The 17442-nt window shown below is 38.1% G+C and overlaps 2 protein-coding genes across 2 annotated transcripts in view; one reads left to right on the forward strand and one right to left on the reverse strand.

The window, feature by feature from the left end:
- LOC137996928 (mannosyl-oligosaccharide 1,2-alpha-mannosidase IA-like) overlaps nucleotides 1–10864 on the forward strand; it is a 30002-nt gene extending 19138 nt beyond the window's left edge. The window contains exons 9-12 of the mRNA XM_068842572.1: nucleotides 1278–1376; nucleotides 2365–2482; nucleotides 4634–4806; nucleotides 7499–10864. Of these exons, the coding sequence (XP_068698673.1) occupies nucleotides 1278–1376; nucleotides 2365–2482; nucleotides 4634–4806; nucleotides 7499–7732 (624 nt within the window). The 3' untranslated portion in view covers nucleotides 7733–10864. The remainder of the gene's footprint in view (nucleotides 1–1277; nucleotides 1377–2364; nucleotides 2483–4633; nucleotides 4807–7498) is intronic.
- LOC137996929 (mitochondrial transcription rescue factor 1-like) lies at nucleotides 10856–13049 on the reverse strand. Its single transcript, XM_068842573.1, has 3 exons — nucleotides 12776–13049; nucleotides 11557–11629; nucleotides 10856–11281 (listed from the first exon to the last, which is right to left on the reverse strand). The coding sequence occupies exons 1-3, from the start codon at nucleotides 13024–13026 to the stop codon at nucleotides 11087–11089; spliced, it is 519 nt and encodes a 172-aa protein (XP_068698674.1). The 5' UTR covers nucleotides 13027–13049; the 3' UTR covers nucleotides 10856–11086.
- Nucleotides 13050–17442: the final 4393 nt, after the last annotated feature.

A 17442-nucleotide genomic window follows, 5' to 3' on the forward strand; every position in this document is an offset into this window, starting at 1 on the left:
GTAAATGTTACCGGCTGTTTCACTGAAATATTTACCGAAATTATCCAAGGAATGTTCGTCTGTTCAAAGGTGAAATTACATTTCGTTCATGGGAAAATATTGCTTTCCCCCTCCAACCAATCCTGTGAAGATATCTGGCACATGTTGTTTCGAAAATATACCATTTGCAGACCTTCCAACTCTCACGCATTTTGCGTGAGACACACGCATTTGATATATTTTTCACGCCCACACGCATAGACACCACTTTCTCACGCTAAGACTTTTACGCCTCCAGCGTCCGTCCTAAAAGCAGCTAAATCTGTTACTTATGAATACAACAAAGCACATAAGCGTAAGCTATAATGGTTAACATTGAAGTATAGGTTAATGCTGATAGCTAGTCGCGAGCTAGTCAGTGTTGTTGTTTTGTAAATACGAAAACCCAGAACTTTTACTGCTTAAACGGCAATATTAATCAAAGAAGTTACATAAATTATTGAATGCAGATGTCAAAAAAGTGTTACTTTTGAGATTTTATGGGACATTTTTGTACATTTTTTGTATTTTGTAAATCTTTTCTGAAAATGCAGAAAATCGCATTTCAGGGACTCAAATTTTCAAAATTTTTCCGGGGGGGCATGCCCCCGGACCCCCCTAGGTGACTGCCAATGAAATAGCATAACCTACTTTCCTTTTGCTGAGTATTAAATTAATTTAGCAGCCGCTGGCATGTGACAGCGATCGATACGAACGTCAAGTTAAGACTTGAGCTTGCCAACCCATGCAGGGGCAGGTAACAAAGTTACCTGCTATTTTTGGTTTTTTACCTCCTGTGCAAAAACTTAGCAAGAACCCTGATAGGTTAATAAGGGAAGAGAACTGGTATATGTATGAGTACTTTTCCAAAGTAATTAATTTTATTTGTACTTAATAATATTATGCTTTACGTAGCTGAATTTCTATCCACTAGCTTTGGGAAGCCATAATAACAATCTACAATGTTAGAATTAAACTCTTATAAAAAACGTTTACAATAGAGTGTTTTCACATGACAGTCACAGTGGGCATGTTGGAGGTCAAATAAGGAAACAGCAGCCATGTTGCAGGAGTGAAAAAATATTCATTTGGGAATTGAACTCTATTTTTTATGAAAATTTTTCCTTTTGTTTTAGTATACAAATATGACTGCTGGTCACATGCATGAAAACACTTTATTAAATTCACATTGCATTAATTAAAACCTTTTGTATTAATTATAATTATTATAATTATTATTTTGCTTTTTATTTTTTAAGGCTATAGAGAAAATGTTGGTGAGAAAGTCATCTCCATCAAACCTCACATACATCGCAGAATACAAATATGGAAGATTAGACCACAAGATGGATCACTTAGTAAGATCTCAAAAATGTAGCTTTAATTAATTTAACTTGGTTCTATGTAGAGTACAGTTGTAATAGTCATTAGAAAGTGGTCATTCATTGTATCATTCAAGATACAAGATTCTTGACGAATAAAGAACGCATTAAAAAGCCTCAGAACTTTTAATCTGCAGCCTTGATAGGTGACAGCATAATAGTGTTTATAGAACATGGCAAGGCATTAATTATTGTTAAATTTTGGAGATCGAAACCTGAATTCAAGAATGAATAATATTGTGATAATGATCAACATTATACAGCATGTGTGCATGGTTTTAAAAATCTAAACTTTCAAAATTATATTGAACTGCTTGTGCATTTTTAAGTGTAAAATGCTTTGGTGGTAGTTGAAGTAGTGGAAGGATCTTCCACTTACAGTAGCTTGCCTGGGTAGTTTGGTGATATCGAACTGCATTGGAATCATGCTGCTTACCGCTGCATAGAATGATTGCACATTGGGTAAGAACTGAAGAAAGAATGGGGGAATCCATACAGGTGTATGACTGCTTCCCTTTAAACATTACAACAGAGTGTAAGTAAAGATATCCCTGTTTGGTTGAAAGTACATGGAAACCAGGGGGCTAGCTGTTTTACCTGTTCATCTGAGAAGTTGAACCAGGGATTTTTCAGAACAACAATTAGTGCTTTTCAAGAGCTCCCCAAACACTTTCACAAACTGGCTGTAAACTGTACCTGAGTTGACTGTCCTCGGTTGACTGATAAATCCATGGCCAAAAAAGGACCAATAGCAGTACCATCTATGGTCATCCATTGGCCAACAGTTAAATTTTATGTGCAGCACCCCAGCCACTTTGTCAGATTTTCTCCCCCAGATATTTTAATGTAACAGTGTTTTCATTTATGTACATCTGTACATGTACTGTATGCTATTCAGTATACATGATTGTATTATTATGTAGTATTTTAAAGTCTTATTCTGGTCTATTTTCTTCACATTCAGGCCTGTTTCACTCCTGGTATGTTCCTTCTTGGTGCCAAAGGCTCAAAAAACGAGAAGCACTTTATTAACCTTGCAGCAGAAATTGCTAACACTTGTCATGAATCGTATCGCAAAACAGGTAATTTGTCATAAGGTGGCTCACACCAAGGAGACCCTCTCTTAAGAATGGGGACGCTACAACACTACATCACGTAACAGTAATCTTATGGCACCAAATGAAACACTGATTATTTCCAAACAAGATGCGATCATTATTGTGACATAATAAGTTACCTTGAGCAATGGGAAAGCCCAGCAGAAACACCTGATATATTGCTTTGGTTGGTTCGGCTTTCCCTTACACCCAGTCCCACCAATTTTTATTGCTGGAAAGTGATCAAAAGGCCAACATGAAACTTTCTGTGCAGTGGAATCAGAGCCACCTTAACAAAATCACAGAGTTTAAGGGGCAGTGTCATGGATTGTAGTAAAAATCTGGAAAGCAAAGGAGACCTGTTTACGTGGTCACCAAGATGGGACTTTATGCTGTCGCAAATGGCAAATAAATTCTGCGCATTTGATGTCGTTGTTGTAAGTATTTCTCACGCGTTCCTTTACAGTAATTCTGCTGTTGTTAAGTGAGCCTTCCTAACATGAAGCATGATGTGAGGATTCGGTTGCTAAGTAACTGCCGCACATGCTTTCGACCAATGGCTAAGGTCTCTTTTCTCGTACTCCTCAGCCCAGTGAACACAAAAGAGAAGAGGCCTCTGTTAGCAGGGAACCATTGACTATAAAGGATAAAGCGGATGAATGCATGGGGAAAGCTTTACAGTATCTGCAGTGCATAAATTCTTCCTCTGAATGTCACTCTAGCTACTTGAATTTGTTTCACCCCTCTCTTTGAAATTTGTATATTTTCTTTTCTTGCTCGTTGGCTCAATCCCATCCTCTTTAGCTTTATTGTGGACTGATACAGTGATGCAGTATCATTAGAGGCAGATTTACTCGCTTTTGTAGGATGTGAAGGCTGGCTTTTTATAACAAAAATATTGAATACAAGACAATACAAGCATGATGACTTAACTTTTTTAACAATTTTCTTACCTTGAAGAAAAAGGCTCATAATTGTTGACCCTCTCTTGACCTTCCACAATCACAAACCTTTAACATACGCAATTAGCATGGGCTTTACTATTCGTAGTCTTTTGCATATTGTCAGCGGAGTTTTAACAAAAGGAAGTTTTAACAAAACAAAAGAGTATGGGATGGAATGAAACATGAATAGGAAAAATGGACCTTCATCAGTGTTGGGGGAATTTGTTGAGAAAACTGACGACAAATAAACACACACCAATGAAAGGAAAATAATGCGACTTCATCATTTAGGGCCAGATTTTGTTAGGTATATCTTTATATTCTGTTGATTGATGTTTCTGTTTCGTGACGTACCACTCGGAGTAAGCAAGTATAGTCAGGTGAGAAAGCAGAGAGGCAATTCAGTTGCTCTGTACTTGAGCTTTTAAGGTGAACGAGTGCAATCAAACATGATTTTTTAGGGGCACAACCAAAAATTTAGTCGCATGTGCGACCATTTGGCCGCTAACTTTGAGCTGTTACCTTCTAATCACTTTCCAGCACTAAAAATGGGGTCACTGAGTTCGTTTTTGAGATATGAGCAATTAAAGACAAAATAAAGGGTATTTTTATGGGGTTTTCCTGTTGCCATGGTGACTTATTATGTCACAATAATGACCGCATCTTGTTCAACGATAATTATTGGAGTTTCATATGGTACCATAACATTGGTAATACATAATCTTCCTATAAATAAGAATGTTGCTTTTAAGTGTTGAAACTTGAAACTGCTTTTCAAGAGCTACCTTAATTCGTTAGGGCTATTGCACCTTTGGGTTTACTCATCTGGCTTTATGCCAAACTTTGTCATTTTGATTATTATTAGTTTTAATGAACCTATAGGCTTTTGCCCAAAAAAGAAAAACATCACAAAAGTACTTTCACTGACCATATTGACAAATCACTTCATCTTGTGTTAAGGCAGAATTAAACAGAAACCAGTTACATGTAAGTGGTCATAATAATATTATTAGACCTGTTTGAGTGCATTGTACTATATTTATGTACATGTAATTGGCTCAGGATGATAGGGCCAATATGACAGCTTGAAAATATCTGGGGTTTGCAATAGGTTTAAGTTACCCATGCATAAGGCATTTCAATTAGTATTTTACACAAACAAAGAGCTCTTTAATCTGTTATTGATTTGCAGCTACTGGCATTGGTCCCGAGGCATTTAGATTTGAAGGACCTCATGAGGCAATAGCTCTGCGTAGTTCAGAGAGGTATTATATACTTCGTCCTGAAGTCATTGAGGGATTTTTCTACATGTGGCGATATACACATGAGCCGAAATATCGTGAATGGGCTTGGGAGGCTGCTCAGGTAAGTACACTTCTTGTGGAGTTTTGTTCAGTACTCATTTGATCGTAAAAATTACTCACAACTTATAAAAGCCAATGTTAATACAAGTCAAATAAACCCTACAGACAAAACATTAATGATAATAGTAATAATTTGATAATTAATAATAATAATAATAATAATAATAATATTATCATTATTATAATTCCATAGTTTCTTTAGATATACTCTATTCCTTTTGAGCAGCTCTGAGTTTGTGGAGTTAAAATCAAACACAAATGCTGCTCGTTGGTCACCTGTGTCATGCCATCTTTAAGTAAGTTAAGGTCCTCATTTTGCCTCATGCATAATTGATATGTATCTCCATCATTTTCTAAAGAGAAGCCAGCAAATAAGAACTAAAATATTGAAAACTGTTTGCATTTATTTAATAATATTATGGATTTTTTTGAGCCAGAATAGATATACCAATACATTGGAACCCCATTCATACGGCCATCAATGGGCTAAAAAAATTGGCTGTATTAACGAGGTGGGCGTATTACCGGGGTAGGGGTAAAATTCATGAAGAAAGGGCCGTAATGGCAAGTATCGCATTTGCACTAACTTCGAGAACAACTTTTCTCTTTAATATAAACTTCTGGAATGTACATACAGTAATTGTGTAAAATATTGAAACTTCGCTCAATAGGTACAATGGTTAAAATTGCTACATGTATGTGTACTGTACATTCTGAGCCTAAAATCAAAACAAGAACAGGCCCAGCTAACTATGCGTCTAAAAAACGGAAGCTGCTGTAATTATCTAAGCGTAAGACTTCAGGATGAATCATGTTTTTGATGAAAGCACAATGACTTAATCCCTTCGAGATTTACCTTACTGGATGTTACTGTAGTGTCAAGATCATGTTTGTAATGAAAACAGGGAGGAGTGTTGCTGACAGTACTTTGTAAAGTAAATCAGCTGTTCGATTACAGTGGTAAATAACAAAGGTCAATGAAATTGACATGTCACAGGTGTTTTGGTTTTCTTAATTTAGCACGAGTGGTTGTCTTAATGGGGTGAAATTATACTGAGGATTCTAGGGCTTGGGATTTAAAATTGTGGCTGTGGGCCATGTTAACGGGTGACCGCATTAACAAGGGTTTTCTATTAGAGAATGTATGGCCATTTTGCCGGGTCAAAAAAAAAGTGGCCGCAATAACAAGGTGGCCGTAAGGCAGGGTTCCACTTCATTATTATTCTTTGAAGACTGTTAAGAAAAATTCCAATTCAAATAATTGATCAGTTTTTGTTGTGTAATATTTCACTGATTATCAAGTGCAAATGGCTTATAACAACAAGATAACTTGTATCTTAACATCTGAAGAAGACAAGTTGTTAAGTAACATTGATGTCTGCAAAGTTTTCCTCATTGCTGGGTTGAGCAATAAGGGTTTTCTTATAACAGGGAAACAGACTACCTGTGGACTTGGAAGGGCCAAAAAGCAAAAAATAAAAATAATAATAATAATAATAATAATAATAATAATAATAATAATTATTATTATTATTATTATTATTATTATTATTGTTATTATTATTATTATATTATTATTACCCTATGTAACCATAACACGCATGCTCTGGCAGATGATATACCGATTTTACACCAAGGAAGGGAGCCATAGCCAATGGCCAAAGGTCCTTGGGGTCGGGCATGGTTGGCGCGGTGGTGAGAGCACTAGCCTCCCACCAATGTGGCCCAGGTTTGATTCCCGGACCCAACGCTGTAAGTAGGTTAAGTTTGAGTTGGTTCTCTACTCTGCTGCGAGGGTTTCTCTCCAGGTTCTCCAGTTTTCCCCCCTCAGCAAAAACCAGCATATAGCTGATTCCAGGTGGCTGTAATCTGTGCTCCAAGGTCATACATGGACCATATAGCAGCTGCGAGAGGTGCCATAGAATGCTTTCGGTTCGACTTTGTTGACCTGCATCATTGTAGCCGTACTTTGCAACGGTGATTAGTGAGACTAATTATTCCTTTTCCTTCAGCTTTCTAACTCCATCCTTAGAATCCTTGCTGTTCCTAGCTAGCAAGGCTGTTTTCTGCAACAATCCCTTCCTGATGGTTATTCCTAGCCTTGCAAGCCATGCACCAGCAACTATCGGTACCACTTCTAGATGTCTGATCCCCCATAATTTCCCAATTTCTCTCTTCATGCACTATCTTGTATTACCGCTAAATGCTCAATTAGGTGTGCAAACACTATTAACCCGTATGGTTTTCGCTTGCAAACCTCCACATTTCTGTATAAAATAATGTATTATTCATTTGTATTGTTGTATGTGTGGAGATAGAAAAACCTATGAAACCTTAATGCACCCTGTGGTCCCACAGTGATTTAATATCCACAATGAATGCCTTGTTATTGTCCCTTTCTACGACAACAATGTTGGGTTTTCTGGTCGCAATTTTTATTATTATTATTATTATTATTATTATTATTATTATTATTATTATTATTAGCAACAAGGAAACAGAAGCTAGAAAGGAGGATAGCATAATATTTATCACCATGGGGGTGGTAATTTTCAAAGGTTATCTGATTTTATAATTTGACATCTTGTTGATGGATTCTGAGAGCACAAGGTAAATTATTTATACTTGTTAGAGGGAAGTTGGTTAGTGAACATGCAGTTGATAAACTTTTATATCACTTTCTTTTGTTTCAGAACATTGACAAGTACTGTCGAGCTGGAGCAGGATTTAGTGGAATAAAAGATGTTACTTCAACATCTGTAATACACGATGATGTCCAGCAGAGTTTTTTCTTAGCAGAGACTTTGAAATACTTATATTTGATATTTTCTGAGGACACTCTTCTTCCTTTAGATCACTGGGTCTTCAACACTGAGGCACATCCACTACCAGTCATTGGTAAAATGCAGCCAGCTCAGAGTAGATAGTTTGAAATTGTTTGAATGGGTACAGTTACAGCGCTTAGACAAATTCACAAGCCCCATTGGCTTTGTTTTATATTGGTTATTTTGCATCATCATTTTCTATAAATTTCTGTTGAGTGAATCCTACAAAATGTATACCAGTAGTTACAAATTTCTGTACATTGTATCAGGTGATTGATCAGAACACCCTTTTTCCTCCCTCATAGCTAGCAGCCTTTTTGGCTTTTCACACAGTCACTTTGAGCTGGAAGAATGTTTGAAAACTTTGTTTAACTTACGAATTTAACCTACAAGAAAATGTTCAAGCTTAAGGACGGTGCCTACTAATTCGCTAGTATTTTTGGGCAGTTTACTGAACATGCGGAAAAGCAGATCATAACAAGTCTTATTGAAATCCAAGAAGAAAATTGGGGGTAACCATGCATTTTTCGAAGATAATTAATCAACAATATTTGTAAAAAGTTTTGAAATACAAAGCAATGTATGGCGTTCTTTTCCAAATTGAAGCTCAATTATCTCAGAAAAATGCAGGGTTACCACCTATTTTCTTTTTGGATACCAAGATCACTTGCTAAGTTCTGCTTTCTCCGCTTAGTTTTGAAACACGCAAAAATATCCCTGTATTAATAAGCACCAGCAATAGGAAATCCGAGTATCTCGAGATGCGTAGAACGTATGCGCAATAACAAGGCACCGTCCTTAAAACCTTTTTTGCTGCACTTCTTGCATAAGAATCTTGAAGAGTTTTTATAAGTGTGTCAGGACATGTACATGTACATTACTAAGCTTTTTGTCACATTCTTGGCAGCTTTTTATTGCATACTTACATGTAGAATATCACAAGCTGCCAAAACACGCAATTTGATTGCTCAGCTTTATGGGAATTACAGTAATGGGCAACTTGTAAGGTTTGTTTGATGAAATCCCTGTTAATGCCTTGATGTTTCGGTGTTTAGAAAGGAATGCAAAATTGACCTGTAAATTTAAATGGCTTTAAGCCTCTCACCCCATTGGGCAGAGTACATGTAAAATCTGTAATGTTCCTCTTATTAGGAAGGCCATGGGTTAAAGGGGACACAGTTTTCGAGTACACAAAGACGTTGTTAACCCTTTCACCCCTAAAGCAGTCCCCATTCCAGGGGCGGATCTAGGATAAAATTAATGATGACTGAAATTTTTGAATTTTAGCTCTTCAAAGTCCCCTTTCCCGTGTTTCTGACGGATTTCTGTAAAACGGCGGAAACCGGTATGGATCCACCCCTGCATTCATGACTAAAATGATCTGGCGTTAGAATAAACATTGTATTAAAGTGTCTGACATAGGAGTGAAAGGGTTAAAAGACATAATAACAGAGGAACGTGTAAAGTAAGTTTATTATTTTTATTTAGTTTCTGCGATGTACGGCAAGATTACCTAATCCTTTCAGAATTTCAGATTCTTGGTATAAACGTTTTATATGAAACCAAGATTCAAATGCGTGTTTGGGCCACCAGTGAAAATAATGAAAATACTTTGAATTAGGCCAGTGAAGGCCCGACATTAGCCTTGCCGGATATCCAAGACTTACAGTGTTGCTTAACTTTTTTGGGAACTTTCATTTTCATTTTCATTTTTTTGTTTACGAATAAACTTTGTACTATAATTTTTAAACACATGCTACTATAAAATTAATTGTACCCACATTTTACAGCTATCTTATGCCATACACAACTGACACTAATTTTTTAAGTTCAAATTTAAAAGCCAGACCTTCTTGTGTAGCCCACAAAGAATTCATATTTGAGTACAGTTGCATGTGATTGCAAAAGGATGCAACAAGTGTGATTATTATTCCCAACGCAAACCTGATCGTACAGTGTGTGAAATTGTTTGTTTGGCAATAATAGTAAAAGCTACTTACTATGCTAATAAAGTTAGTCTTGGGAATGGCATCAAAAAGCAGTAGTGTAGCAGCTCTCGTAACCTGCTATTATTCGGTATTGTCAGCAGCTGCTATTGTTTTCCAAGTCATTGTTTCAATAATTGTTTAGTCTTTTTTTTTTTGGCTAGGGTGCTAGGGTAGCAAGCCAGTCACATTACATGTATAAATTATGTTACAAGAGTTGCTACATCACCCTTAAAATAATAGACACAAATAATTATGCCCACTTTATACATAATGTTTTCCACTGGTACACCTCTGACAGCCAAATGCTTTGATCAATAACTACATGTATATGGTTCAGTAGGGTATTCTTTTTCATCAAACCCTTGTGGTCATTTATGCCTTAGAGTTATACTCCAAATTTCAACCTCACATACATGTAAAAGGAAAGGAAAGAAAAGGAACTTTATTTAAGTATCTAATTTTCTAGCGCTGTAGAGCACTAACCGGGGACACTGTAAATTGAAATTAACAAGTTAACGCAAATAAAATCAAATGTTGGTTTTTGAGGAAAGGGGAAACTGGAGTACCTGGAGAAAACCTCTTGGTGCAGAGTAGAGAACCAACAAACTCAACCCACATATGACGCCAAGTCTGGGAATCGAACCCGGGCCACATTGGTGGGAGGTGAGTGCTCTCACCACTGCGCCATCCCTTATATTATTATAATACTAATCATGCATCTTAGCATCTTCAGATGCTCTTTTGGCCTGTCATGAAATATTTCAAAGGAGCCTAACCAAATCATATCTTAACTCCAGTTACATGCTCTAAACATGGTAGGCAATATTTTCTAGGTTAAATCACAGTTTGCAATCAAGACAATAATTCAAGTCTCAAATATTTTTTTACATGAACTTACAAAATTCTCTCACAGATCGGTCCCTTTTGACTATTATTAAGACTTTAAAGGGGATATAAACGTATTTAAGTGGCCAATAATAATGTCTAGAAGTGTAAAAAAAGATACTTGTATCTCATATCCCAGTCAACAAAAATAGGTCCTGATTAACCATAACTTGGAATGAATAATTTAAATTAATGTAAAGTCATTTTAATACCAGGTCTTTTAAACCTGCAGTGTACTAAGTTTGGCATGGTAAGAATTCGAGATAAATAATTCATTTAGGTAGTCACTTTATCTTTAGTTTCTTAAATAAAATAACCTCTAAGTTCTGAGTGAATAAATTTCAATCAGATGTTTTCAAGACATTATTTGTTGTTTATTGTCATTCCATTTTGAAATGGGAATTAGTCCAGGTGTCAAGTCCAGGATTGTTGGAAAATTTACGAGCCATAATGGCTTAGTGGTAATGACCCTGCATCTCTTATTGCGTGCAAATGTTACTTCGACGTTAAGCTGGAGGGTGATTTCAAAAATTATCTCTTTCTTTGTGAGAGTAGGAGTGTCTGTCTCAGAGTTGAAAACTTTTCAATCACCAATCTCAGTGTAGTTTTCATCAAATTCTACTCTGGGCATTAAAATCCTTGCAAACCTCACTCCACTGAGGCGCCGTTTGTTCTTTTTCGTATGATTTTGATCAATAGTCAACACCTTGAATCTTGAAAGCTCTACTTCACTGCTGTCTTTAGATTTGGTGATGTCAATTTCATCGCCCTCTTTGACCTGAGACCAGGACAAAACAATGTGGATTAGTGGTTGTCTTCCCAAAAGTAGCACTCCATGTATTGTCATCACAGGAAGGCCAAATTTCTTTCAAGGAATTTCACTTTGCCACCAATGTTATAGCCCCATGCTGTAGAAAGTACAGGACTGGGCTGAGTTGTTTTAAGCCAGGTAAGTGTTGATAATAATAATATTCAGTAAGTGTGGTCACATATCCATTGAAATTAAATGTGCCTCTGATACAGATGAAACGATAAAGGAGTGATTAAACCTACTTCAGAAGATGCCTTTTGGCAAATTTCTTTGTTAAGGTACAGCTTTCTGGCAGCTATCAAGTCACCAGCTTTGCTGAAATATCAAAACAATGATAAAGTAAAAAGAAATGGTGAGTTGATGATCTGAGTACTAAACAAATCAATAATATTCCACAGATTTGTGACAGACGAAGGCTGATTCCAAACTTATGTCATCACAGATAAATACAGTGACACCAAAATCAAATAATATATTTAGTAAATATCTCTTATCCTATTTAGATAAGTGTGTGACAACCAGTAGCAAACCAATCAGGAGCTGGACACCAAATGCATTTGCAGCCTAAGCAGTTATCATTTATTTTGGCCAGATGAGTGAAAGTTTAGAGAGGGCTGTTGATTTTTAGCCTCCCACGCAGACGTTCTTAGGGCTCCGTCACGCATTGCATACATTAATGATGATATTCAAAGACCTTGAGAGACGAATCCTGTTATATCCGAGGAATTAATGTTGCGGTCCCCTCCAAGAAGAAAGAATGAAATAATTACAATAACAAAAATATATAATCGACTTCTCTTTGGCCCACGCATACCCATTACAGCAGTTACTGATGAGGTAATAAGTAAACTCAATCCCCTCATGTAACCCATCCTATCATTACCCTCTACAGCTGTTCACAGAAGTGAATAAAATACCAAGCACACAAAAGTTTCACAACCCAAAATGATACTGCAGACCATCCAACAAAGTGCAGCATGAGTGACAGTCTGGACATCCTGTATATGTAGGGTCTGTACGTAGTTCATGTTAACCCACATGGGGAGCACAAACGATTTTTAACTACTGTTTGGAGATTGGCAGTGTATTGTTCGTTCTCATATCAGATGATAATTGACTATCATGACCAATTCAAATCCTTCTTATCTACTGTGGCTGGCTCACTGGGCTGGTTGGTCATAGCAAGGAGAAAGGAGACAAAATATTTGAAAATGTTTTTCACCCTGAGAGGATTTGCTCCTGGGTCTCCAAAGATACCAAACATTATGTCACATTTCTTTTGATATTCAAGTTCTGCTTGGCATATTGATAATAATGGTGACGTCACGAGAAACATGGCATTAGTACTGCAATGCTCCCAGTCTCTAACCGTCAGTTGGTGAGCGGAGCCTTCCCCAAAGCAGATACGGTGACTCTCTCTCTCTCTCAAATGGAGAATTGAAACAGCTCATGAATACAAACCTTCTACCCATGCCAAGTCCACTCGCAAGAACACGATCCACTCTTAAACTTGACACAACTAAGTCGAGCAGTTTTCCTTCAGGAAACTCGCCTTCTTCTTTCCCCCGAATACCCCATTGTGCTTGATTCCAGTTGTCACTAACTGATGAACAAAAGCGCCATCCGTACAGGTGGGTACTTATGAATTTAAACGGACCAACGCTTCTATAAATAAAGAGGAGCGATCGCAACATTCCATTTGTGGGCGCCATGTTGTTTCATGATTTCACACGTTATTCTTTAACCTTCATGTATGCCCATATAGGGTGACCCGAAAACATTGACCCCCAGTCCATGGACCCCTCTACGGACTGGGTCCACGGACTGCCTCACGGACCCCCCATACGGACCACCCCTAAAACAACATAGAAATGAAAATAAATAAAAACTAAAGATTTGACTTACCAGTTGTCTGGATAGACCACTCGAGTCACTCGTACTCGCGTGTCGGCGAAATCTCAACCGCAAGGCTCCGCAAATTCAACAGACTAAGGCTTAGGCTCGGGTACAAAGTCTATTAATCACATATTGCCCCTTCCTTCGCTGTGGACCGGAATCCTTAGAAAAATATTGATAATAAGTAAGTTCTATTCGCATTTTCTTTCTTTCCCTCCGCCATTTTGTTCGGATCATTCTCCCGCGGGTTTGTGAACTCGCCCCAGGCTTCACGATCTCTGTGTCCTGAACAAAATGGCGGAAGACCTTTTTTTAAAATGTATTTTTTATTCCACACACACACACACACACATACACAAAACAAACAAATGGCGGAAGAACTTAGTTTCAAAGCACTCCGGTCAACAGCGAAGGAAAGGGCAACACCTGAGCCTTAATCTGATTTGCGGATCGTAACGGCTGAGATCTCACCGGCAAGAGTGGTCTATAGCTATACAGACCGTGACCGGTATAAACAAATTTTCAGTTGTTATTTATTTTTAATTCTGTGTTTTTTTGGGTGGTCCGTAGAGGGGGTCCGTATAGATAGTCCATGGACCAGGGGTCAGTGTTTTCGGGTCACCCGCCCATATATACTATCCACCGTAGACACTGTCTTCAGTAGGAACAGTTATCTACACTGTGTACGGTTTGAACAACTATCTACATTGTCTACGGTAGGAACAGCTGTATACGCTGTCTTCAATGGGAACAACTATCTACAGTATCTACACTCTCTACATTGTGAACAGCTATCCACACTGTATACAGTAGGAACAGCTATCTGCAATGTCTACAGTAGGAACAGCTGTCTGCATTGTCTACAATAGGTACAGCTGTCTACACCATCTATACTAGGAAGAGCTATCTACAGTGTCTACAATGGGAACAGCTATCTACACTGCCTACAGTAGAGTGTTTTTTTGATATTTGAGTGTCGAAAGTAATTAGCGAATTACTTTGGTTTTGCATTACGTCATTCAGTGATTGGTTCAAAGTTCTCGCGCCACTTTTTCAACCAATCAGAAGTGAAACCAAAACCAATTGTGGCTCATGCGTGCACATTTTCCCGCGCTTTGTGTCGGCTACGTGATCTACTTCGAGTTTTCTGGATTGTCTCCGTCCTTTTTGATTGGCTAAAGTAATTACTTTGGTTTTGGTTTTACGAGACTCGATTGAAACTCGCTCTATCTACACTGTCTACATTTTGAACAGCTATCTACACTGTATACAGTAGAAACAGTTGTCTACACTGTCTACAGTAGGTACAGCTATCTGCACCGTCTACAGTGGGAACAGCTGTCTACACCATCTATCCATCATCTTTGGTCTTGATGATATCAGAAAGACTAGTGACATGGAGAAGATAATTGTTTCTGTCTTTAATCAGGTAATAGAAAAGGCTGCTTTTGAAATTTCCCCTTCTCTTTTTGGGGACTTTAAGCTCAATTTAACATGTTTTTATCCAGTTTGGAGAACGCTATGATTTAGCGCTCAGTGCTGGTGCACTCGTCTCTCACTGATCATGTGGTCGGGAATCGATTCCCGGGCTCGGCGTCATATGGGTTGAGTTTGTTGTTGGTCACCTCAGTCTGCTCAGAGAGGTTTCTTTCGCGTTCTCCGGATTAACTTTGTGCCAAAAAATTAAAGAGGAAATATTCCCTTATCAGATGTTAAACTATCTTCGATTTTATTTCGTTAAATAGACTGACTGTGCAAATAACAGGGGCAAGAGCAAGCCAAGATATTGCCCCATAATGACATCAAATTGAACACCGGAATGGACAAAGTAAGTAAGGGTGCATTCTTTTGGAAGTATCCTCCATGGCTATTCTCATTCCGGATTAAGAATAACAGAACACACCGAATATCAATTTCAAAAGAACACATATTCTGATAACGGAATACTAGCGTTGGTTAACTATTGTATCTGCGCATGCACCAATTTAGTTGGCATGGCGAGTGAAAAAGGTTTCCCGAAAGTTTGGAACACGAAATGTTGAAATATGGCCGTGATTACCAGTTTTGTGGCGGTTTTTTTCGATTTTTCGGTTTGCTTCGTTTGCTAAAAACCTTAAGGGGGAAGATGACGAAGAAATTGTTGTACTTGTGAGTGCTTTGTGTAGTGCAAATGTGTTCTCATATAATTATGGTCTTCTTCTGATCTTGATGTCAACTGAACTGAAAAAAGGCTCGTGGTTTTTGCACAAACCAACGTCATTTCTTTTGACCAGGCAAGGGCACTTTTTTTATTAACACAAAACGACAGCTCTTCTTGTTCTAGCACCGGTAAAGAAACAAAAGAGAGGCCAGCACACCCGTATCTAACAGTAGACATTTTGCATGGCTATTCCATTCAAATTTTTACAATTTTCAAGCCGCCGGCGGTAGCTTGAAATGTCAGTCGTCTCCCGGGGAAGGCTGAGGGCGGGAGACGACTGACATTTCAGGCTACGCCGGCGGGCGACCAGCCGGCCGCGTATCATATTCTGCCTATTCGGAGGGAACCATATTCCGATCGTTCCGTTCATTCTGCTATCGGGAGCAGAATGAATGGAATAGTATTCTGTTCATTCCGAAAACGGAATAGGTCCCAAAAGAACACGAATACCGTCTATTCCGTGTGGTTCTATTCCGGAATCATACCAAAAGGACGCGCCCTGAGTCTATAATTTTTTATTTTATTTATTAATTTAATTTTTTTGGGGGGGGGGGGGGGGAAGGGGGGGAGGGGGGGCGGGGGGCGGAGGTTAGCTAATAGTTAACGGTTTTTAATAAGTGCCAAGAGACCGCTTAAACCTATGAAACTATAGACGGCGTAATTTTTAACTATTATGTGGTTTTATAATGAAGGATCGTAGGGATGTGGCGCGTTTTTTATGCGAAAGAAAGGTACAGCTTGAGATTCAACAAAATCAAGCGCTAAGGAACTATTCCGTCTATTCCCAATTCGGTTCAGTATCAACAGAATGATGACAATTAAGCTTTTCAAGAGACGGCACATATTTCGAAAATGGAAAAAGTTTTGTGGACTGATAAGCCGACTAAAAGTGCTCCGGGGGAAGACAGGCAAGACGAATATTCAGTGTACTCTTCTTTAAATACCAAATGAATGCACCCTCCAAGACACCCATGCGAACTAATTAAGAGAAGAGAAAAAGAAATTGTAAGAGAAAACGTGTTCCATGTATAGCGATCGCGTCTTTTATGGTTACATGAAACTTAACCATATTCTATGTCATGATTTTTTCTTCTTCTATAGGAATATACCTAGAGTGGTCGTATTAACATTTAAAGTACCAAAAGAGCCACACGAAGGCACATCCGTAGACGAAAAGAAACAGGCTGTACGCGCAGCTAGGAAAAATGCCTCGAGTTCTATTGGACACCTAATACAAGTTGGAAAAAGTTTGATTTCGCTCGAAGGACGAAAGAAGATTTTCCAAGACATTTTATCTTAGATTTGTGGGCTCTTTGGGCCAGATAATAAGTCCACGAGGATTGAGGGCAGAGGTGCCAGTTCCTCTGCCCTCTGCGCAGAAACGTGGCGCCGAAAAAATCTGGTCAACACAAGCAACCACGAATGGTCACTGTTTTGCCATTTGCCCTGCATTACCACTTCTCACTATCCAACTCTCTAAGTTATCGAACTGAAAACGAACGACGACTAGTAAAAATACTCCGCAGTGTTGTACAATACTAAGTATACTTGATTATATGTAGTCCCAGTTTTCAGCGCGGGCATCACGCAAACTGTCACACTTTCCATAAATTATCCGTTCGCGATACAAGTTGAACAGCAAATCGTTCTTTGTATTTGACTCACCAAAATACAGTGAAACTAGTAAAAACTCTCCATGATATTTCACGCTAAAACTTAAACATCTATTAGAAATAGATATAAAACCCTAAAAAACTGTTGAGGTCGAACTTTTAAAGTGCTACTGTGACCAAAAGGCACTTTTTATTTTTCTTTGGATTTCATAACTATGTTAACTAAACAGTAATTGATCGAAGTTTTCAGCCTTGATTTTAAAAAGACACCTGTTTATTTTAAGTGGAATTTTCTTATTTAATGGACCGCCATTACTATCTTTAAAATATTGAGAGAGCTGGATCGAGGAGAAAATGACGTCAAAGACTCAATAGTTTGAGAGTGCAATGCGTGTGTACGCGGCTGAATTAATATGCAG

The sequence above is a fragment of the Montipora foliosa genome, chromosome 3 (assembly GCF_036669935.1).
Source record: "Montipora foliosa isolate CH-2021 chromosome 3, ASM3666993v2, whole genome shotgun sequence".
In the NCBI taxonomy this organism is placed as follows: domain Eukaryota; kingdom Metazoa; phylum Cnidaria; class Anthozoa; order Scleractinia; family Acroporidae; genus Montipora; species Montipora foliosa.